The sequence below is a fragment of the Pterocles gutturalis genome, unplaced genomic scaffold (assembly GCF_000699245.1).
Source record: "Pterocles gutturalis isolate BGI_N339 unplaced genomic scaffold, ASM69924v1 scaffold18622, whole genome shotgun sequence".
Classification (NCBI taxonomy): domain Eukaryota; kingdom Metazoa; phylum Chordata; class Aves; order Pterocliformes; family Pteroclidae; genus Pterocles; species Pterocles gutturalis.
In genome coordinates, this window is record NW_010113195.1 from 56 (window position 1) to 24,199 (window position 24,144).

Consider the following 24,144-nt stretch of genomic DNA (forward strand, 5'->3'; position numbering starts at 1 on the left):
GTTCGCGCCGTCCCCGCCGCTGAGGGAGCTGAGGAAAGGGGGAACCCCCGAGGGTCCACCCCGGAGCCGCCCTTAGCGCAGCCGCGGGGCTCCGGCAACTTTTTCCTTTCTCTGCGACTCGCAATGGCGAGGCTGAGCGAGAAGCTGAGCCGCCCTCTCCCCTCGTCCAAGCCCCTGCTCCTACCCCTGCGGGCTCGGGGGTGGGGATCGGGCGGGAGCGAGGGACAGGCGCGCAGTAACAGCCCTCATCTGCTCTTTTGGCAGAAAGTCCCGGAGCAGAAGGAGGAATTGAAGCCAGTCCCCGCTGCCCCTGCGGAACAACAGCCGGTCTTGCCTCGCTCAGGTCAGGACGCGCTATTTCACGATCGCCTCCGCGCGGGATGAAGGGGCGCGGGTGCCTGCAGGAAAGAGGGTGAAAGGGAGGGTTTGGAGCCGGTCGTGTTCGACAGAGGAGGCACAAAGGAAGATGTGGGAACATCCTCAATGGAGGCTCCGGCGGCTTCCCTCGTCGGGAAGGGGCTGCCGGCGCTGGGACTTCGGGAACTCGCTCGCTTGGCGCATCGGCTGAAAATTACTTGCTACTTGCACTTCTAGTGGCAAAAAACAGGTTTCTGTACCGTTCGTAGAGATCTTCTTGGGCAGGGTGGAGAGGAGGCTCAGTACTTTTTGCAACAGGTTTTAATGTGAATTAAGGAAGATGTTTTGAGGAAAAACAAAAAATCATAAGGAAATCCATTCGTCAGAAGGCATTGTGAGTTGTTAAGCGGCATTTGCCAAAAGATGAGCGAATACTGTTTTCCTAGATCAGTTATTCTGAAGTCAGAGTTGCGTTTTGGTGGTATGCCTCTGGAAAGGATTTAGATTAAAAAAAAAAACAAAAACCAAACACCAAAAATCTTTCCCGAGTAATCTTTTGTTTTATGTAGATAATTCAGTTTAAACAATTCCTTCCATGGTATGCTAAAGATGAGGCTTTTTTTGCAGAAGGGGGAAGGAGTGTAACTCAATGTATTTTAAGGACTTCTGTAAAGTACTTTATGGTGAATGGTCACACGTAAGTAAAAATTAAAAAAAAAAAGCCAAAAAACCCGACAACTACTCTGGGTTTTGTTTTGTTTAACCTGAAGTTACACTCGTGTTGCTTTCTAACCTTAAGAGCTGAGTTCTGCAAATCCTCTACAAATAAACAATGCAAAATACTCTTCAAGTGCAGAGGATTGGGTGCGAGGGAAGGAGATTTGGGGTTTGGGTCTTTTTTTTTTTTCTTGTTTCCTATTACTCAGAACGGATTGGCTTCCCCTGGACTTGATTGCACTGTCTGTGTGCAGAGTGGAGCATTTGTTCACCTGTCTCTCCATCTGTCTGTGTAGATGAAAAAAGTTTCAATGTTCTCCTAGGGAAGCAAGTGGGCAGTAGGACAGGGCATAGGGTAATGAGCAGGAGCAAGAGGAACAGAACAAAGGAGAAAGCAGACTGTGCATGTAACAAGTGCTAGGACTGGGCTGAAGATACTGTATTATCACCTGTGCAGTTAAAGCCTTTTTTGGTCTCAATAGCTTTTTGTCACGACAGAGGAGAGCCCTGACTGTGCTGTAATTAATAGAGAGGGCCTTCTTTATTGGGGCTGTTGGATGCTGAGGGACTCTGGTTTTCTTTGGAACTTGGGTTGGCAGAGGAAAAGGCAACCAAACAGTGGGTACAGTCACTTTATGGGGTTTTCCTAAATCTTGTCTGGATGGCTGCCTCAAACTTAAGCATGTGACAAAGTCTATCATCTCTAAATTGGACTATCAGGTCATTGTTTGTATCCTCTCTGAGATGATCTTGGGAGCAATTAATGTACATGAGAATGGGTCGTAGGAATTTCTCCACTGTCTTGGTTCCTGTTACATCTTTTGGATTTTTTAAATTAATTTTAACAATGGCTTTGAAGTATTTTAGGTTATTACTGTGATAAGTGTTTTAATGTTAGTGTATTACGGAAGATCTGTGGGAAAACTGTATTAAAATAGTACTGCCAAGCTCTGAAGAAAAAAAGGGCTCCATGGCCCCAAATTTTGCTTGTGGTTTAAAATAAAATCACAGTCACTGTTGGTTTTCTTACCCAGATATTTGTTTCACAGAACTCAAATACAGCAAGTAGAGTTTTGAGAAGTTTGCAAAGTACAGTTTCCATAGATGTTGCTTGCATGTCTGTTTGGAGTGATGTACATTACACTCATTCGCAGCTTTCCTTTATTATGTGTCTTTCTAATTCTATCTTTGAGCTCTTGGTTCCGTCACAACATAACTCAAGGGTCGGGTCCACGAAGACTTTAGGCTGGCCCTGCTGTAGACAGAACCTGTCTGCACAGCCTCAAACTGTCCCATTTCCATACTTGTCACGCCTCTGTCGCTGGCATGAGTGTTGGCACTGCTGTTTACTGACCCAAACTAGGGGCCTGATCCAGATGAAAAGTAACACTCTCTTTTAGCAAGTTACTTTTCAGCCACATCTGTTCTCCAGCCCAGTTAATCATATGGTCACATGAATGCTGGTGTGTCTGAAGAAGGGGGTGCAATAATTAGGGAGTGGGCAGAGGGGAAAGAATGTGGATATTTTCTTAGCAACGTTGCCATCTTTTCCCACCCTAAGCAGTTCCTTGGACCACATCTACAGTTGCTCCTGTCATAGTGAAAGGATTTTCTGTCTTATCTGGCCACAACTGTATCTTAAGAAAGCAAAAATTCAGTGTTACCTTTTTTAAAGATCTATTATACTTTCTCTATATCTCAGATTTGTCCTTTGTTCATTTGTTTGTTTGTTTTTTGTTTGCTGTTTTTTGTTGGGTTTTGTTTTCCTGTAAATGCTATGCAATGGATCTTCCAGTAATTTTCTTGGCAACATTTCCATCACCCAGTCAATGTACTTTATCAGAAAACAAAAGTTTTCTTATTCTACTGCAACAGTTTTTCCCTTGGTGTATATTTCTGTGAAATCTTTGCTTATTCTCCCTCTCTGTATTGGTACTTTCTAAGTTCTTATAAGTTACTAACAAGACTAAAGTTTTACTGTTTTTTGACCTCTATTATTCTAGCCTTATTGATTATTTTTTATACTCTGCTCCTCACTTTCTTCAATTTATCTGTGTTCTTTTTGCAGAATGAGATCTGATATTCCCCTTGTTGGTGTTGATTCATCTCTCTTTGTTGCCTGAAGTGATATCTGAGCATGGGCAGACAAAAGTTACATCGGTCACTTTGTGGAAGAATTTGCTTTGCAGACAGCTCTCTCATTTGTTCATCATTCTCACTCTTGCATGTCTTTAGCTCCTGCTTCTGTCAGGGCTTTTTCCTTGATTCATCTCTGGTTTTTTCATTGTTATTTCTTCAGTTTCTTTGCATTACTTTTTCCACATAATCTTCTTTGTCCACCTTGCTTCTCTTGTTTGGTTTTGAACACACTCTTGTTTTGTTTTGTATCTGAATCCCTTTGAACTGTTCCTTTCTACTGGTGTTTGTAAACTTCATTCTGTGTCATCTGCAAGTTTTATTAACTTTCCTTTTATTCAGTCTTAGATATCTAATTAAGATGTCCAAGAAATCTAGACTGGCAAAGATCTCTACAGCAACCCAGTAGATGTCCCCTATACCTGCTGGTTGCATTGGTATATGTCATTCCACTTGGTTTTGAAGCCATTAGTTATTTTTCTAATAATATGAGCAGTACTCTTCAAAGCCAATTTGACGTAATTTTTCAGCTATGGTTTCCTTGGAGAGTAGCAAATGCTATTCCAAATCTAAACCTGTTACATCATTCACTGTATTCTTTTAATTCCCTAACTTCATGGCAATTCTGTCCTCCTTTGAGGAGCAATCAAGTTGGTCAAGACCTACAGTAGTATATGTTCCTGTCTCTCTCCAACTTCTGCATTATGCCCACCACTGTGCTAAATAAATGCCCAACATGTTCTTTGGTAGAGCCTTGTAAAAAGTCAGGAATTTGCATGCATGGAGTTCATTACAAGATCTGAGACTAAATTATTAGATGGAGTTCTTTAGGGTTTGGAGGTGGTGTTTTGGGTTCTTGGGGTCTTTTTTTGGGGTGTGTTGTTTTTCCTGCCCCTTGGTCCTCGTTTTTCTGCAGATGATACAGTCGCTCTCCTTTGTTTTTAACACCATATGAATTAGACGTTTTCCTGCTCGGGAGGGGCAGGTTTTCCAGTTCCTGGTGCTACTAGCTGAGTCACTGGCTCTGTTTTTCTGTTCCATTGTAGATTTATAATTACCTTGTTCTTACCTTTGTTAGAATATGATTGCCAAAGGGTAGGTGGTTTACTTTGCTGTACTTCTGAGGCATGAGTGTCAGTGGCTTTTTCAGAGCCTGGATACAAGCCTTCAAAGCATCTGCTTTGCTGTTGCTAAAATGAAAATAAATTAGCCTAAAAGTGAAAATAAATTAGCCTAGTCCTCAAAGTGCCTCCCTTCAAACAGTATGGTAACCATTAATTACAGATGTCCAGGCAAAATCTCATCTCTTGTAAGCAGGACTGCTTTGACTGAAAGAGGAAAAGTCAAGCAAGCACTGAGCGTATGTATATTGAAATGGAAATGAAGGATTTGCTGGTGTGTCTTAAGTTCATCATGTCTGATCATACTTCTCCATAGCAGGTCCTTGAAAGAAAACTCACCAACACCAGACTAGCAGGATTTAGAGAGGTTCTCTTGGTTTGAAAATCTTGCCAGCTTAGGGAAAAAGAGAGGGTTGTATAAGAAGATTTGCTCCGAGTGCATTCACTGCTCTTTGATTTGCCTTTCTAAAAACAAATAAGTAAAATACTATTTATTTCCCTGCCCCTGTTTGTTTGTGAAGGATTGATTCAAACACGAGAAAGTAACTGTGCAGGAGAGACAATGTAAATCGCCGTTTCTATCCACCCAGTAAGCTAACTGAAAAATAGAGAAGCAGCATCTTTTTCCACTGTTTTTGATCACAGGTTTTATTTGTAAAAACTGGAGTCAAGTTTATGGCTAGCTGTGTCCCTTTAAGAATCTGGTTTTGCTTGGCTAGCTGCCCTTCTTCTCCTGCAGATTAATCCGGCAGAAGGTATATAACCTGTTGACCTTCCTGGTGAGAAGGGTCTGGGAGGGCAAAGAGATAAATTGGAAGGTTCGTGCTTTCCTGTAATATTTGGGCGGCAAGTTTAACCTGTGTTTTTTTCCAGTTTTTGGCATTTCATTTTTTATCTTTTTTTTGCTTAGTGATTCCTGGTTTTGAGGGTTGGGATTGTACTTAAACATTCTCATGATTTTCACTTGCTTTCTGTGAAATTCCTATATGTTCAGCAGTTTGGAAATGACAGTGTGTTTATGCCACAATTGAGAGGGAGAGTTCTGAGCTCAAAATTACACTCAAAATTAGCTCAAAATTATACTAGTTGAGTATGGCTCTGCTGTCTCTTGTATCAAACTGGTAGGAGAACTGAAATCTGGCTAAAATGGCTGGCATCTGTTCATCTGCTGGGAAATTTCAGACTCTTTTCCAGAAAACAAATCTGGTGGACGTTGCTTAGTGTTAGCCCTCAAGAAGTGGTCATTTTAGCTGTAAGCACTGAATGTTCACTTGAATGCATGTTCCAGGTGGAACATGTACTCCGAAACTGAGCTGAGGTGGTTTCTGAATATTCCAAGAGAGTGCAGCTTGGTTGGTAGCCATGCATAGGGTTCATTCATATGATGCAGATGTTTCTTGGTTTTTCTTTACTTAGGCATTGGTCTATCAAAAGTCTCAAACACCTTTAAGTTCCCGTCTAGCTACTACTAAAATCAAGGCACATGCTTAATGGGTTGACTGAATTGAGGTCCCATTTTATTTACCTGTTCTGCCTGTTTGTGGTTTGCTTTTGTCCTGGGGCTTTACTAAAGGGCTTAGCCCTGGCTGGACAGGTTATGCCTGCAACACAGACTACCTGTAAGTACGGCAGATGCAGAAATCTGACTGTGTTCGTGGGTTGTGTGGTCAGTGCTTCTGTCTATTCTAAGTCACTTAGCCCAGGTTCAGGTGTTTCTTTTTTTGGAGACTGTCTAATAGTTTTGGAGCTAAACATCTTCACTGCTATGGATGAGATTTGCAAACATCTATCTCCTGCCTGAGTTCATATGAAATTCTGCCATTAGTGTAATGGGAAGCTAAGTATGCCACAGTGGTGCGTTTTCTTGGGACATTTACCCTTGAGTCCTAGACAAGAGGTTGAGAGACATCATGAACAGGATGCAGGATTAGGAAAAAATAAATTAATTTGGATATCATAAAATGGGCTTTATGAGTCTCTCAATTTTGTGTTACTTGTCAGGAAAGAGTCAAAAGATGCGTGATTTCCAGGCAGTGTTAAACACAAGCCCCTCTGAAGTTACACCACTTGCAATTGCAAATCACTTTTAAAGTTCACCTTTTCTTGTCTTGAAATTCTTGTCTGGATTTTGCCCTCAGTCTTTTGTCACTGGTAGTTCATTTAGGTCTTTGTGCTATAGTTTTTTCCATAGGGAAAAGGAGGGCTTTTCAGTCTGATGGTGAGATTTTCAGGACAACTGATTTTCAGTGGGTTTAGGAGCAAGGCTTTTTTAGGTTGCTATTGAGGTGTCCGTATCCTTTAATTATTAAGTAAACAATATTCTTCAGGAAAATGCTAAGCATGATTTATTGCTGTCTCTAGCTTAGTTTGGTAAGACCCAAGTAGTTTTAATCAGTTGATGTCTACCCTTGTCTATACTTGAAGGGACAGTTGTGATTTAAACATGTTAGCTAACATTACTGGTGATTCTGCAATAGAAAAGGGATATGATTATTGGACTTCTTCCAGGTTCATTGCTTTCTAACCAGCTCCGTGCTTGCTGGGAGAATGACTCCTGGTGACCACTGCTGCTAGCATGAGGGTGGCTAACCATTTTCACCCTGCCACAACCTTCATCTGTTTGGGTAGCTTGGAAACACATGCCACGTATCTGGGAAAGTTGGGGGGGAATAGGAGCTGTGGGAACAGTTCCTGCATGGGAGAGAACAGTGACTCCCCAGGAATCGCGCTGTTCCTTTGAGGCCTGGGGCCAGCCCAGTGTGTGGCTCGATTCCAGGGCAACCTGGCAGTGTCAATCTCTGCTGCCCTTCCTGGCTTATTTTTCTCTCTCGGAGGAGATGTAAATCATGCAGTAGTCATTTTGTCATTCTGAGGCTGGTGGCCTTGTGATGGAGCCACTGCGTGGGAGCTGTGCGTGAGTTGTCTGTGGCTCAGGATCAGTCTTCAAGTTGGCCACCCCTAGACTAGTGGGACCAGAACCAGCCTTTGGGCTTTGTTGCTGGGTTGGGTTGTTTGGGTTTTTTTTTTCCTCCCCTACTTACAGCAGCAAGGCTTTGTGTTCTGTTTCCTTTATTACGAATGTAACAACTGTTTGGAAGGTGTGCAAGGCCTCACACAGCCTTACCTCGTCACATCCTGTTTGACTGCATCATCCAGGGCTGCACTGGCAGAAGTTCTCCTCTCTCCTTGTTTAGATTTATATCACTGTGCTGGACACTGCATCCTCTCTCTGTTTCAGCCAGATCTCAGCGACAGCAATAATTTAAGAGTGTTGTTTTGCTTTGCTCAGGAAGTCAAGTGCCTTTTGAACAGCAGCTGCTGCAGGCAGTTTTGTTGTAGTGAGCAAACCGAGCTTGATTTTGTGCTAAGCTGTGTGATAAGCATTCAGTGGGAGCCCAAGCTTATGTTGGATATGATCTGAGGCTGGTAGTGCTTGTTCCTTTGTAAATTGGTTTTATTCGGTGGTGAGACGGAGACAATCTCACAATGCAGCCTGTAGATGTGATGATTATATTACCTTGCCCGATACACAGAGGGAAATCTCAGCTCTCCTTTCTTCCTTGACTGGTGCTGCTACCTGTTACGAGCTTTTGCTTTACCTACAGCAAGTAACACCTTAACTGGTTTTATTCACAGGATTAGGCAGTGTTACTCTGGTGTCCTGCATGGAGAGAGGGTATTTGCAGGGAATAGCCAGCATTTCTCAGGGATTGCAGGAGGCCCAGAGCAAAAGGTGAGATTGTGGCCGGTCTCACCACTTGGCTAAGTTGTTGTGGAGTCCCCTCAAAAAGCTCAGTGAACTGCACACACCCATCTCCACTGTCGCTGGATCTTCTGCTAAAACGGAGTGGCTCTGGCTCCAGGCTGGTTCGATGACGGGAGTGCAGCTCTTGAGGAGCCTGTGAGCAACTGGTTGCTGGCAGGTACCTCCTTCCTAGATAAGAGTTCAGTGCTTGTTGGTCTTGCTACAGTTGCATCTTTGTTTTTCTCTGTAGAGACCCTGTGAACACGTTCATGATTTCTATCCTCTTCTGCCTGCAAGCTTTAACAGACCTTAGTTATTGCTGAATAGCTGCTTTCCCACGTTTTCCCTTTCCAGTACATTTTTTTCCTGCAGTCTTTGAGTTGCACCCCCTTGGAGCTGCTCATCTACTGATTGCACTCATTCTTCTCTTTCAGAGGAACTGAGCTATTATTGCAGTGTCCTGTAGAATTTCCCAGCCTTCTTCCTCTGGTAAGTTTGAACGCTATCTTCCATCGTACCTTGCACAATAGATTTCATAGTATTCCAAACTGTTGCTTTCCTAAACCCAAATCTCCTTTTGTGACTGCATTGTGTAAGCTCATTTGTTAGTGTATTCTGGATGGAAGTGACTGACTGGTTGTTGCTGTTTCCAGGTTTTCTTATTGTTATAAACTCCTCTAAAGTTATAGTTTGAGCAGCAGGACATCTTCTCTTCTGTCTGACCTAACTCTTTTTTGAAATTCTCTGTTTGACTGCTGATCAGATATAAGAATGTTCTGGTTCAGATCCTCTAAAGCAGCAGTATGCGGCTCAGGGTAGTGAATACTGCAATTGTTTGTTTTTATATGCGTTACAATGACAAAAAGGAATACCTGTAATGGTAAGCAGGCCCTGCCCCCGCAGCTTGCAGTTCCATTAAGTGAGACCAAGGATGAAGAGATGTCCTTGGTAAAGTGAAGTGACTTGCTCAGAGTGCAGCCAGCTCAGAAGCAGGAGTGGACTCACACTGTCAGGCTCTACCCAGGTGTGCTGGCAAGCCTTCCTGCCTGGGAAGGTGAGTGAATAGGGATATCTCCGGTAGCGTGTCGTGCTCGATACTGATTCCAGCAGGGAAAGAAAAGGAGTAGGGGAAGTCTTTTGGACAAAGCAGCTCTAAGAAAATGGAGCAACTGGAGACAGCTGGCTGCAATTTTTCATATCCTTAGGAAAGTATGACTTTGTGTTAGGCAGCTGCCCCAAACACTTAAGAGGGAGCAGTTACCAACAGTAATGAGTGATGGATTGGTATCAGAAAGCAGATGTGGTAGACTACAGAGTCTGTTAAAGATGTGCTCCCTGTCAGTGAGATCTCACCGAAGGGCTCTTAGTAGCTGTCTAGGCCTGCAAGATCTCTGAATCTCAATGAGATACCATGTGTAAAAGGAAAGAGGGTTGGTGTTGGAATTACCAGCATCAGAACAATTAAACCAAAGCTACTGGAGCCGAAAGTTTTTTGTGCTTTCTCCATACTTTTGCTTTCCTCTGACCCAAAAGTCTGCCTTTGCGAGTGACTTGTTAAAGAGGTGGGCTGCAGCAGAAAGAACAGGGATCAAGAGTGAGTAAGAAAAAGTATTTGGACAGAGCGAAACAGAAGAAGGAAGTAGAGATACTGTGGTAAAGAGGTGGAGGTGCTGCAAGAGGCTTGTACCTTTGATCCTGTGAGAGAATACATGACTGACACCACAAAGAAAGGTGTTTAATCATCTCTCAGTAAAAAAAAAGAGTGGGATCAGAATAAGAACAACTCTAAGGTACAATACCAGAAATACAAGAGCCAAGAAGAGTAAGTTCAAACTGAGGGACTCTGGATAAAACAAACACCAAACCTGGGACCTCTGGCAAAACTTCCTGTTATGAGAATGGGACAACATCCTCTGACTCTTGATCCTAAGAACTGTGCCTAGTGAGGAAATTCAGATGGGGAAGGAATTGTCTGAGCATGCCTGGGAACTGGGATGTCTGTTTAGTGATTTCAGAATCAAATTCCCTCCACATCAGAAGAAAGTTTTGTGATTACAAGCTCTTCCACAGGCAGAACTAAAAAAAAAAAAAAAAGAAAGAAAAAAAAAAGAAAAAAAATAATTTACAAGTACTAAAATATTTAGTGATGTTAGATCACTCGGTAATACAAAACACCATTAAAGTTACCAAGCTGTATGTGTATAGTTAGTACTGATTAAATGGGGAAACAGAAGCAAACAGAAAGCTAGATGCTAACTGAAACATTCATATTTTGTTAAAGTAGTTACTGATGGATATTATTCAAACCTTTCTTATAAATAACATGTTCAATACTAGCATGTTTCTGAAAAATGCTCTGGTGTTGACCACATTGCTTTTTCAATTAGAAATTCCACTGACAGTTTTTCAAGTTGCCATAGTAATAAAGCCATTTACCATAGTTTAGCCAGCGGCTTCTCTACAGTTTAGAGAAAGCTTGCTTTGCTTAGTTTAATAAATGACCACTTTGGCCACCACTGAGTTCAGATTTCAGATCATCAGTGCAGGAAATGGAAGGCCTGAAGTGTTCAGCCAAAGAAGAGACCCACAGACAAGACAGCATCTGACCAGGACTCCCTGAATTACTGTTTATTGCCTCTGTGCACAGAGTATTGCCTGGGATTGCACACAGAGCTTGCTGTTTGAGCAACATAATTTAGGAAAATTTTGCAGGCCCTTTAAGTCCTCGTCATCTTACTGAATTAGAGACACAGAGTTGTAAGGATTTTCGTGGCCATTTCAGTCTATGGAATTTCTTTGGAAGTTACCAAAAAGAAAGCCAATTTGTATTAGTGGCTGGGTTATTACTGAGCTTTCAGCTGGAGATGGCCAAACATACTTGATTTTATAGTCTGTACAATTCCTCTTTTCTCATCATCTGTCAGGAATAGCTTTAGTGGCAAGAAGGGAAAGCAGAATCAGCCCCCAAGGCGTAGAAAAGTTGGGATTGGGATTGTCCACGATAGTACATTTCGTTGCCTGCTGACCTAGTTGTAGCTTGGGATAAGACTTACATTGCTGGTCAAGACACAAAAAGTAAGAAGCATTAAAAAAAAAAAAAGTATCTAGTAACTAAAATGATTCCTTCTCTCGTTGCTCTTATGTTCCACATCTCCCTTGATTTAGACCAATGTGAGATAAGGCTCACATATTCTGTCTCTTGCTTTGTGGATTTCCCTGAATATACAAGTGAACTTTTCTTTCGTGTTTGGAGAAGAAAGTCTTGGGAGTTAATACTGAACTGAATAAAGCATGTTTTCTCCTCCATTTATTCTGGAGCTTGGATCAGAAAGGACCCAGCGTTTCCTTCGTCACCAAAAGCACTTGATGCAGATGTGAAGCCTTGTAAAACATTAAATGATCTGGCAACAACTCCTAGGGTTTGGATGTGGGACAGGGTGAGTGGGTGGGTGGGAGGGGAAGTTATACTTCAGATACATTTGCTTGGTTTCCAAAATAAGAGTGCCATGCTGAAATCATCTGCTGGGTATTCATCTGTGTCTGTATGGACGTTAAGGAGATGAAAATAAATTGATTCAAAGTAGGTGCTTTTTTATGGTTACGATGCCTGTACAATCCATAGGAGATGACTTTGACTACATGTATGCATTGCTAGGCGATTTGGCGTGATAACAGAGGTTGTAGCTTCAAGTGATCACGGCTTTGGGGGTCAAGTAGCTGAACAGTTAAGAGTATGATTTCACTTGATGTGGAGCCTGCTGGCTGTTAAGAGACTTGCAGCTCTAAAGGCAGGTGGTGCTACGAATACACTTGCTGTCACACCTTAGGCTTCTTTCTGAACCCCTCAGTTTCTCAGCCTGTCAGCCTAAGTTAAAACTAGTCTGTGCCTTGTGTTTGTGGAGATCTTAGTGTGGGTCTTGGCAGCCTCCAGGGACTAGGGATGCTTGGGGAAATATCAAAAGAAGAACAGCTGGAACAGATGGCTCCTGTTTCACTGTAAGAGCCCCCCTGTGGAAAGCTTATTCCTCTATGCTCATTCCCCAGAAGGACAATCTGTTGAATACCCATGCAATTTTTTATTGAGCATCTTCCAGCGAAAGGGGACGTATTGGTGATAATGCTTGGTGAGGGAAGCAACTGTCACTATTCATTTAATGATCTCTTAAAGTCACATTACCTGCTTTGGTGCCATTCACAGTGTGTTTGGGATGTCTGTTCCAGTGATAAAGGCCAAGTGTGAGTTCCCTTTTCCGCCCCCTTCGTGTCCCATTTTATTCTTTCTTCCTATGTTCGTTAGAGCTCTGAAAATGTATAACATGGGTCAAGAGGATTGAAGTAATCTAATGCAGGGGCTGAAATGGACAGATGGACAGTGGTATGCCATTCCAGTAGTTCATGTGTTCAAAGGCCCAGTATTATCTGTTTCTTGAGCTTTTGGTGGATTATGGAGATGTAAAATGGCTATCCGCTGCTGTTTCAAGTCATTAAAGAGCAGCAAAACCTTCCGAGAGCTGGTGTTGTCAAGTCTTTTTACAACTTCAGCTTTTGAAATTATAAAATTCTTAAGAATTTCAGATTTTATAAAAAAAAAAAGATCTAGTCATTATGATCTTGGAGAAGATTTAGTAAACATGGAGTCCAAAAAGGTAAGAAACCAAAGAGAGATTTTAAAAAGGAGCGTGTGATATAAGGTTTTCTTAAGTTGACTTCAGAATAGTTTCTGGAGCCACGAGCCCTGAATTTTTGAACTTCTGGAGTTGAATGAATGGACCTGCTTTTCCTGTTTACCAGCTAGGGAATGGCTTAACTGCACAAATTTTTTTCTAGCTAGTTTTTGACATAGACCATGCCCAAATTTCTCCTCTGTCCTGCTTTGCATTATCACTGTGATATTTCTGAGCTAGTCTGACTTGGCATGTCAGAGCTCTCTGTTTACTCTCTTGTTCAGTACAGGTTTGATGATTCTGTCACCCTTGCAAAAAAAGCCATATTCTGATTTTCTTGCTATCTGGCCCAATGTGGTGATAGGAATGGAAGTTTTAAGCTCTCTCATTTAACTGGATTCTCAAATGGTGGCTTGTGAACAGTCTTTATAGGTCAGACAACAAACCTATCAAAAAGGTAAACGAGCAGTTTTGAGATGAAGGCAGGGGAATGATCTGTGTCTTTAGAAGAGGTTTATTTGTTTGTTTTCTCTATGGTTGACTGTAAGTGGCTGTATGGTCTGACTGTTGCTTTCTGAATGAGTGTTTTAGTAGCTCTGCTCCATGACTTCAGCCTGTACTGTAGGTATTTATAAGTAGACTATAATTTATTGTAGTTTTCAATATCTAGCAGCTGTCTGCTTTCAATGAGAAACAAGTTTGCTCCTGCCCGGTAGCAAATCTAATATCCTGAAACTGGTAAAGGATGAGAGGGCAAAGAGGTGCAGAGAACTGAAGGAATTTGCCCAAGGTCGTTCTGAAGAGCAGTAGAAACGGGCTAAGTGCCTAGGATTCTTGACCTGCAACCTAGTGCCTTTATCCTTTTACTCCTGGTGCCTTCTGCTCCTGCCAGGATATACTGCTGAGGTTTGGGAGACATTACATGAAACAGTCTGGCTCCAGGAATTGCTTTTTAGAAGTGCATCTGATCCTTGAGAGGAAGAAATGTCAGTGTTAAAAATGACACCAACTACTAACTCTGTTCTGGTGAAACAGTATCTTAAGAAATTTCAACCGCAGTGCTCAGTGATGACTAGATAATTCATCACCGCTTTATTTTGTATAGTCTTTCACACGGACTGAGTCCTTTTATGCATGCTTCAGAAAGTTAAATAACAGTTACACAGATAATGACAGCAGAGGGAGAAAGAAATTAGGAGACAAAAACCGGCAAGAAAACATAGTGTCTGAGGAGAATCAGGAAGTGATAGAAGGTTAATGAACCAAAGAGGTATGGAAGCAGGCTGTTTTATCGGAAGGGTTTGTAGAGAAGGTTTTAATCTCAACAGTAACAGATAGCAAGCATGTGGTTGAGGTACCATTTAAGGTAAACTTGAAGTAGAAAACCTCCACACTGAGATTTTTTTTTTTTTTCTTTAGTGTCTCCTCATTTTCCTAGAGAGGAGGATTTCTAATTGACAGATGGGATGTGTTTGTCATCACAGGTTCTGAGTCTACTTCTCTGCGTGGCACCTTGGAGTTTCTAGCTGGCACCATTACCTCCAACGAGTGGAGTTCTCCCACCTCCCCTGAGGGGAGCAACGACTCGGGGGGCAGTGAAGCCTTGGACAAACCCATTGACAATGATGCTGAGGGGGTGTGGAGTCCGGACATCGAGCAGAGCTTCCAGGAAGCGCTAGCCATCTACCCACCATGTGGACGGCGGAAGATTATCTTGTCAGACGAAGGCAAGATGTATGGTAAGGAGAAAGAAAGGGGGCACATCACAATGCTCCAGGCAGCCTGCCCTGTACCAAATGATGTTCTGAATGAACTCTTTTAGGTGATCCTGAGTTGATGCAGTAGGTCACTTCAAGTTGTATTTAGGAAAATCAGTGAAAATTTTAACATTCACAGATCAGAATTATAGATGTCTTTTTCAAGGGAATATCAGTTAAGGTAGATCCCAGAGCTGGGCATGCTACTGAACTAATCTTTGGATACATACCATATAATGGGTTTATTGTGTGACTTAGTCTTTTATGGTATCTCTTACTGCTGTCTCCAGCATTCTTGTTATCCTAACAAGTAAAGCTCTGGATCTCTGCTGCTAAAGGCCAGAAGTTCAGCACCTGCACCCCTGAATAGCTCTGCTGGTTGTGTGCAAACACCTACAGTTTGTTAACTAGCTACACTTTTCAGATTTCAAGAAGAGAAGAAAATCAACCTCTCTGGCTGCTCCCTTTTGTTGTAGTTTGCCTTCTTATAGCCCTGGCATGAATGTCTTTCACCTGTGGGTTCCTCTCAGCTAACTAGCTAGATACCTAGCCCTGAATGCAGGGAAACGCTGGCTTGCAGCTGCAGCAGGAGTCAACTTTTTAGGTGGTAGACATTATTTTTAATTGGATTTTTGACCTATACCACAGTTCAAATCTCTGTCTTGATTTTGCCCACAAAAGAGCTGGTCTGGGCTGGATTCTCTAGCTCGCTATTGGAAGAAGCCACCTGGTACTTCTGTGTCTAAAAAGCAAAGCAAAGGCTGAGACTGCACAATATTTGGTTGAAAGTTCCAAGGTGTTAAAACCATTTCTCAGAACACCACGAAGGACCTTATGGAAGGCAGTCCTCTTCCTACCCAGTCAATACTTTCTTTTTTTTCTTTTAAATTGGAATCTGTGTGTCTTTGCAGGCCCCATTATGGGAGCACCATGCCCTGAAGCTTCATGTGGAGCAGTTCACAAGTCATTCTGCAGATTTCTGTCCACCCATCAGGCCATTGTTCCCTGAGCTAGGGAATAGATTGCTCTCACTGTGGGGACATGGGTGGGGTCTTGTTTACACAGCCTTATCTACAATGGATGTTTTTACTGGGTACTACATCATTGTATCTGTTCAAAGGTATGTATGTTAAGTAAGGCTGATCACCTTGAGCAAGTGTAAGTATTCTGATGTAGACATCAATTCCTGCTCTGTGGTGGCAAAAACTTTTCTGTGGTTGTGCAATAGAACTGACTACGGAACTGATCCAGCTAAAACTAACACAGGCAGAAAGGGGGGAAAAAGGGAACTTTAATCTGGATATGTCCCCTGCTTTGTTTCACTGCCCAGCTGCACAGCTCCTTGTGCTGGTACTTAGAGAGTGGGAATGAACAGTCACAGTTGAGGTTAGGGTAGGACTGCCTCTTTCAGAAGTGATACTTGGTTAAAATGTTATTCAAACTAAAATATTACTTGAAAATCCATCCCATGGATTAAACATAGATTGGTGACATGCTCCTTGCTGCTCTAAGTCTGCTCTAGTTTTCATGACAGGTGACTTTTAAAAATAGTAGTGAAAAATTACAGTTGTGTTTTAAGACTGTCTTCATTTACTAATCATTCTGCACAGTCCCTGAAATACTTCAGCTTTGGAGTAAATGTGTTGGAGCAATGAGTGAAATGGACCAGAAAAGAAATTAGAGTGAGACAAAAGTAAAAGTAAAGTAGAATGGCCTACAAAAACCAAGGAGACTTAGCCCTAGCGTAGACTGGTGTTTAGTGGATAGTATAGTTAATTGCTGGTGAGGTGCAGAAGGTAAATAACCCACTTGCAGAGTGGAAAGTTTAGGCTAGCCTCTGGGAGAAGAAATTAACAGATTTTCTGCAAGCCCTCCCCCACTACTCCAAATGGGACAGTGTCCCTGCTTGCCTTCAGTGCACCTGTTCCCAGTGCGGACAGTTAGTTCAATGTGCGCCTGACAGAACCTGAGGCACTGATTTATGCCCTCCTTTACTTACTAGTCTCCACAATCTACGCCAAGGAAGTGGGATCTAGCCTGGAATCCACAGAAAGATGTGACTGGGCAGGGAAAATAAATATAGTCCCTGATTTCATCTTCACGGTTATGAGCCAGCTCATGGAACAGGACAAGCTGTATGTGGACCTGGCCCTGTCTCCAAGGGACAGTTGTTTAGCTGTCCCATGACTGACTTGCACAGAGCTCATTGAACCGAGGGGCAGGGTGTTACAGAGAACTGTATATGCCCCTTTTCTTTGACAAAAGCGGCACCATTTCACTGTTTCCCACCGAGGAGTGGTTTTTGTGGTACTACTCTTTTGGCGTGATGTTCCACGTCCCAGGATCTCTTTTACATGCAATTTATGTGCTTCTCACCTGTTGTGAGGCAACCTGTTCCCAGTTTAAAGTAGCTTTTAACAGCATAATACATGTTGAACAAGCTAAAGTGCGTCAAGCCGATATGAAGAACTTGCGCTATTTTGTTTGAGTACATCAAAAATTGCACAGAAACCTATTCACAGACCTCAAGTTCATGTTCCCTAGCCTCTGCAGAGCTGTCTTGCTGCTTACAGCTCTTTAGATGACACAACTGATTGCTCAGTGGACCTGATTCCTACTTCACCCAAAAGTCAGCCAAGCTCTTTCCTGTACGTTGGTGATCTGTGTCGTGATGCCTTTGCTGCCTTCCTTTCTTTCGTTATATTTTTCCCTCCTAGACATATTCCATTACTAGAGGCAGCATCCTGACTGGATAAGCTCGTTCCACAGTACTGTTCCGGGTACAAGCCCTCACTGTTCTCTCCAGCGGTCTCTGCTTGCCACCTGTTTAAGGCATGAAAAGCTGTTTTGTCTGATATGGGATGCTATCTTTCCTCCCAGTCACAGCATTGACAGAAGCAGCGAGTCTGGGTCACCGTTAACTTACTGATCTGGTGCCTTCTGGTACCACTAAGGTCCTGCAGGATAATTTTATGAATGTTGCCTGCTAGAATACCATGGGGGTACAGTTTTACAGATATGGCTCTTACATTTTCCAACTATGTTTTTCCACGGGAGAAATAATCTGTAGCATTTGTACCAAATAAGCAATCAGAACTCAATGTCAGAGTCAGTATCTCCTGGCACCTTCAGTACTAGTCCAGAGAAAGGAAAGGGAAAAAGCTTAGTACCTTTGAATGGAGATGCTAAATAGAGAGGGTCTCCCAACACTACTGAGGACAAAGAAATAAAAAGTAGTAACTAGGAAAGTTATATTTATTTTGACAAAACACTGCTGGGGTCTTGATTTACAAGTGAGGGAGTAAGAGCTTGGAAGAACTGCGCTACTGCGTTAGCTGTCCAGTGCTCACTTCCACTGCTCAAACATCTGGCTTGGAGCACCTTTTTGTAAGAGGAGCTAACACTGGTGGCTGTTGGTTAGATTGCTGTTCTGTAGGAGGCAGTAGTTTAGCAGCTGGTTTACAAACAGCTCAGATGTATTTGTGCTGAGCAGTGTGGGGCAGACAGCTGCGGGCTTGATGTCCAGAGCTCAGAGGCTGAGTGATAGAAGAAGGATAGTTAACGGTGTTACTAGTTAAAACCTGTAGCAGGCTGTGAACTGCAGAGACTTGGGCTTGCAACATGAATTAAGCTGGCATAAAAGGTCAGTCTGATGCTGAAAACTACCATGTCACAGGTGGTCCCTCCCACCCCTGTTCTGAAGTGACTAGGTAAATTTGCAGAATATTGCCTCAATCTCAAAGGGATATGTTATTAGTTAATGATTTCCCTGACCTCAAAAAGTCACTAAAACAGGAAAACAAACCAACCCGAAGAAGCACAAAACATACACTGCCTCAGTTCATCAACACTACTTCTCCTTGAGGGGAGGGAGGAGCATGGCAGCTATTACAAATCTGAAAGCCTTCAAGGTGTCAGTCTTCAAATGCTTTCTTCTATGTCTAGTTTAGCATCTTGCCTAATGGTGTTTCAGTCAAAGCAGTTGAAACATGCTGAGAATGTGCTCAGTTTACACTGAACTGGCTGGCCCTGGTAATTGCAAAATTTGGATTTGAGCTGTGAATATCCCTCAGAGAGATCCTTCTGCAGTTCCTGTCCATTCCATTATTGTGACGTAGTGAACTGCAGAACAGCCCTTTATGTCACAGTTTTGCTAACAAAATTGAATTTCCCATTTTAAACACTAGGAGACAAACTTAGATTCACGGACAATCGGTACAGGTGCAGACTGTTCCCTCTTGTCCTCTTTTTCTGATGGCACGTATTGCTCAATAACAATGTTGTGTTTCACTGAGTCAGCATTCAGCTTTGCTTTTGTGTGGTTCTAGTTCTTTGTTGACTAGATGAAGCCAGATTTCTGGGACCTTTGCAACAGGTTAAACTTCTGCTGGAGTTTGTCAAGTTTTTCCTTCCATCTCCTTCTTCATGTTAAACAGTATGTCACTTTAACTGGTGTTTTCTCCATGCAAACATAAAAAGAAATATTTTTCCATGAGTTCCAAGCATTTCCTGAACATTGAGGAATTTATCACTTTTGAAATGCCACACAACCAGGAAACTGCTTGCTGTTGCAGTTAAGAGTTAATAGTACGGGCTGTGGCATCGTTCCTTAACATGCTTAGTACTGAACAGAAATATTTTATCAGTTTTATTGTGTATTACATGTTACCAAAACTAATGTGACTGCTTTTTTGGGGGGCTTTTTTTTGTTGTTTCAACAGAGGGCACATTACCTTTTCCTGTCCCTTTTGATTTTTAGCAGCTTTGTAGTCCCATTTTTATCTGTCAGGCTTAAAACCAAGTGTGTTGTGTAGGATTGTTTTTCTCACTGTATATGTCTGCAGCCACAGAGCTTTTGTCATCAGGTCGTTCATTAGCAACATTGCTTTACCCTTTTGGCTCTTCCTCTGACTTTTTCATTTCTAAATTTCAAACGTTTAGTAATTCTCCAAGTTAGAGTTGTTCTGTAGTGTTATATTGTCAGCAAGGCACTTGTTCTGATTTTTTTTGCATTGCCAATATAGACAGTTTAATTGATTTCTAGTTAAGTAAGCCAGCTTTACGCTTTGTAGCTGTATCTACTCATCTGCCTTGCACCCGAGGGACTGTTTCAATTTAATTTGTCAGCCTTTTCCCTTGTTGCCAGTCATTGTTTTGCTTCTGCTGTGCTTCTGGATAACTTTACACATTTCCAGTTGTTTTCTGAAAAGTTTACTAAAAAAACCTTAGTGGTTTTTTACATTTTTAAAGACACTGCATTCTTTCACAATTGGATCCAAATATTTCCAGTTGCTAATCTGCTCTTAAATATGCAAAATGTTAATTTGTATTTAAAATTTTATTGAATTCAAAACCTGGGAACAAAAACAGACATGGAAAATGAAAATTAATAGTGTTCACTGGCTTGTGTTTCTTTTTTCTTTGAAACAAGCACATGTAAAGCTCTCTTCTGGACGGGTTTTTGTGAACAGATTACCAGAAAGATCTCAAAAACATGGAGTGAGTTCTGAGAAGAGCAACAAGCATACCAGTCTTAACATTGAGCGCTGGGAGTTGAAGGGACTGATTTAGGAGGAAAGATTAAAGTAGCTAAATATACATAGCTTGGCTGAGCAATGACTGAAAGGTGGGGGGGGGTCACACATAATAACAGTCTAAAAATATTTGAAGGGTGTTAACATTTAGGAGGGAGAGGGATTTTGTGTGGAACATGTGAGCATGACTAGGATTAATGGGAGAGAAAGAAGGAATATAGGATGGGTATCACAGAAGCTTTGTGATAGCATGGTGCTCAGTGCTGAGGGATCTCCCTTCTGTAAGGAGTTGGAATGGAAATGCTGGTTTTGGGGACTTAAAAAAATGTATATCAGAAAAAACTCTAGGGAATGTGTTTGTAAAATGAGTCTCAAGGAATGAGAGGGGGATTCTAGATTAGATGTACTATGGAAACAGAGAACAGTGGGCATTAGGTGGTGACCAAATATGGCTTTCCACAGTAAATGTCTGCTGTTTTTTTCAAAACACTACCTGTGTTTTTGTGACACAAGTAAATTTATTAGACTGATGAATGCAGAGGCTCTTTCTCAGGTCTGAAACGGAAAGAGCAAACTTCAGGATAAATAGTAGGAGTGCTTTCTCAGAATTTGTCTTCTGTTGATTAGTCAGACATTGGGTAGAGAAGGGCAATAACATTTCTCAAGCAAGGGGCTGCACGTCCATAGAGGGAGCTGATAAGTGTCAATATACAGATTGCATGGACTACTGGCATAGGAAAAAAGGAGCTTTACCAAAGTATCCCTATACACCTGTTAAGCAAAACCGGTACAAGACAACATAACCTTTCCAGCAGGTTCTTGTGCCTTAAGGCATGCCCCAAAGTGAAGGAAAGACGCTTGATCAGAAAAAAGACAATATTACAGCTAAAAGAAAAGGCAGTATTCTTATTCATGTAGGATCCATATAATGAGCACAGGAGAGCTAGGACTGTCTGTTGGTTTAAACAGTTGCTCATTAGCTAATCCATAACAAACCCTGTATTGTCTATGGTGAAGATCTGGGCAGCAAAACTAGGAAGACTGTGTGCAGTTTGTGCCCAGACAGATGGTCTTTTAAGTCTGTTGGTCACTGTCAGAGCTGACTTAAACCTCTGGGGCCTGGGTACACCTGCTGCTGAAGGGTGCAAAGCCAACAGCTGCTCCTCCTTGCTGTCACCTTGAACTTGTGACCCATCTTCTGGGTACCACTTCAAATTCTCTGAGGCTCACTGCGTGCACATATATGGGCATGGTCTTGCTCTGTCTCTAGCTTCTTGAAAGGGAAATGACACTCTTCTTTGAAACATTTTCATGTAAAATGTCTTTAGAATCACTCTTCTTTCCTCTCTAGTGTGATTTGTACAGTAATTGCAAATCCCTTTTCAGGAGCATAGATTGGACTCTGTGAACTGGAGTGCCAGGAGTATAACCAGGGATTGAGGAGATAACCCAACAGGAATGACCCAAGTTGTTGACTGCAAGTGCTGTAGACATAGGCCTGTTTCTGAGGGTGACAGTATTACAGGGAAACACACGTGCATGTGTGGTCTTTAGCACAATGTTGCCTTGACCTGGGGATTATGAGCGTTCCTGCATATTTTCTTTAGTTGTAGAATCATAGAAACTGGCACTGGAAGGGACCTTCAAAAGTCATGTTATCTGTTCCTGTGCCTGGAAAAAAAGCCAGCTCTACTTAAGCTGTTCATGTCTGGTCTGATTCTTTATGGCTAAGATTGGAGGAAAGTAATTTGACAATTCTAGATAGAGCAGCTTGTACCTAGAAGGTAATTGAAGAACCTAGATATCTGCAAATTTCCTTCTGGATCCATATGAATTTTTGGGTATTCCTGCAGCTTAAATAGTTTTGTCATCCTCTTGTTCCTGCTTTCCTGTCACTGCCTGAATCATGGTTGCCCAGCTATCTATCAGACTTACACTGTAAACTCGGGGAACAGGTGTTTAAAGAACGTAGAACAGAATTGCTTCAGTGTTAGGAGCAGTAACAGAGCGGGGGAGTGGGGGAAATATCACAAGCCACTGTAAGGAAATTTTGTGAGCTTGTCAGAATTCAGCTATTATCCAGACCAGTTCCTGGGTAGCTACCCAGTTATGAAGCCTGCATTTCTTCTAGGCTTTTCTGTCCACATTCTCTTTTTGCCTATTACAGAATATGACATCTTTAATAACTATTTTTGCTAGTGCTGGGGTGGTGTAAAACTGTTTTGTGTTGAGACCAAGAGTATATATCCTTCAGAAACAGTGAGACATCCTAACAGTTCACTGCAGAAGAGGGAGTTGCCACTCCCATTTCCTTGCTTCTCTCTCTGCTTCTGGTTCTGTGCTCCCACTCTTTAGGCTAACTTCAGTTTCCAGCAGACTCCTTGCTGATGCATTTTAGCTTGCTAAACTGATAGCAAACTGCTCTGGCAAAATGAGGGAGACAGATTTCTGCCAGATTAGAGAGCTGAACTGACCTGTGGAACTATATGGTGAGACTGAGGGGAAAAAGGCAAACACTTTTCAGCAGTAGCCAGCTATTCGTCTAAGCTGAAGCTACAACCTGATGGTTTAAAGTTATCAGGATAAATTATGATGGCAAAAACTGAAGATTGGTGAAGTAGCAGCCGTTCCACTTACAAAATCAGTATTCATTTATTCATAGAATGCAAGAACAATCTCTGGGTTCTTTTGCCCTCCTTGAAGCTGCTGCATAACTTTCAGTCAGTTGGTTGGCACTGGGTCCTGGTGTAGTCTTATGTGTCAAATGAAGCAGTCACAACTCCTCCCAGGACTAAGCCAGACCAAGCCAGTGCCTTGAGAACTGCATGGTTCTGTGCTGGTCACGGAGCAAGTGGCTGAGTGGATGTCACAGACTCCTTTTAGCTCCAATTTCTGTGTTATTTGAAGCTTTGAGTACTTGGTCAGCCTGTCATCTGGACATGTGCATTTAGGGCAGAAATCTGCAACAAACAGTACACTATTGGTGCCAACAGAGGCAGCTGACAGCCAAATGAGAAGGAGAGGTGCTGCAGGTTTTGCTATCTTTTGAGGCAATATCCCTGAAGTGCTATTGGGAGTTGCTTTCAGATACCCCACAGCTATTGGAAGTTATTGAAACAAGCAGACAAGATGCTTATTGGCCTAAGGAAGAATTTAGCAGACGTCTGTGTCTGTAATGTAGGACTTGGACTCATGGAAGCTGGTGGATGCTATTATAGTTAAGCATTCGTTTCAGTGCCACCCTCAATGGTTGTGTTTTTCTGAACCTGGGCCTTAGTGAAGAAAGTGTGTTTGTACCTGTATAATATTGTCATTCTCAGGTGTTCTAAGTCACTGAAAGCTGTTAGTTTGACATGCCTTTGCATGTAGGATTGTTGTTGGCTGTTCTGTGTGTTATCTGATACACTCTCATTATTATATGCATCTGCTTTGGTGTAATTGTAGGATTTCCCAGACAGACTGAATCTAAACGATTTCTATAACGTTCTCTCATCAGTCTCACTCTAGGAAGCAGGAGAACAAATCCGTGCTCTGTTTTTGTTGGAACCCTTCGTGTGTATATGGAGGAGTACTTATTGGATGGATTATCTTACATTTCTACAGTCTGAGGTGATAATGTGGGAAAACACAGCTGATGAGGACATGTTCAATTTATGCACTGAAAAACTGTATGAAAGGCTGAGGGGTGTTGAAGAGCTGCGTATCCTGGAGCTTCCCATTTGGCTGATGGGGAGGGATTGCTGCATGCATACATTGTTGCACCTTAGTAAAAACTCATCCTTACGCCTTTGGGGCAGTGATTAGGAGGTACTTTAACTCTGTCTAGCCTTTAGACAAATGATGCAAGCACAGGAAGAGCCTTGCCCATTTTCTTACCAGTCTATGTGTGTGAGGGTTAGGTGGAGTACAGTTCCAGGCTACAGTTTCTCTGGTGGCAAAACTGGTTTAAGTTCTGCCCTGATTCTCTGTTCTCTCTGCTGTGCCAAAACTGTGGTTCATGTGGCCACAAAATGACCTAGTTCACCAATCCAATTAAAAATAGACTGATTGGGAAAAACAACAAACCCAGCAACCAAATCCAAATGGGGTGTGAGGGGGCTTATTTTTGAATTT

At 42.3% G+C, this 24,144-nt stretch overlaps 1 protein-coding gene across 1 annotated transcript in view; it reads left to right on the forward strand.

The window, feature by feature from the left end:
* Nucleotides 1–256: 256 nt before the first annotated feature.
* Nucleotides 257–24,144, forward strand: part of LOC104462456 (transcriptional enhancer factor TEF-3) — a gene marked incomplete at its 3' end in the record, with an annotated part of 40,473 nt that continues 16,585 nt past the window's right edge. The window contains exons 1-2 of the mRNA XM_010074388.1: nt 257–343; nt 14,225–14,479. Of these exons, the coding sequence (XP_010072690.1) occupies nt 14,473–14,479 (7 nt within the window). The remainder of the gene's footprint in view (nt 344–14,224; nt 14,480–24,144) is intronic.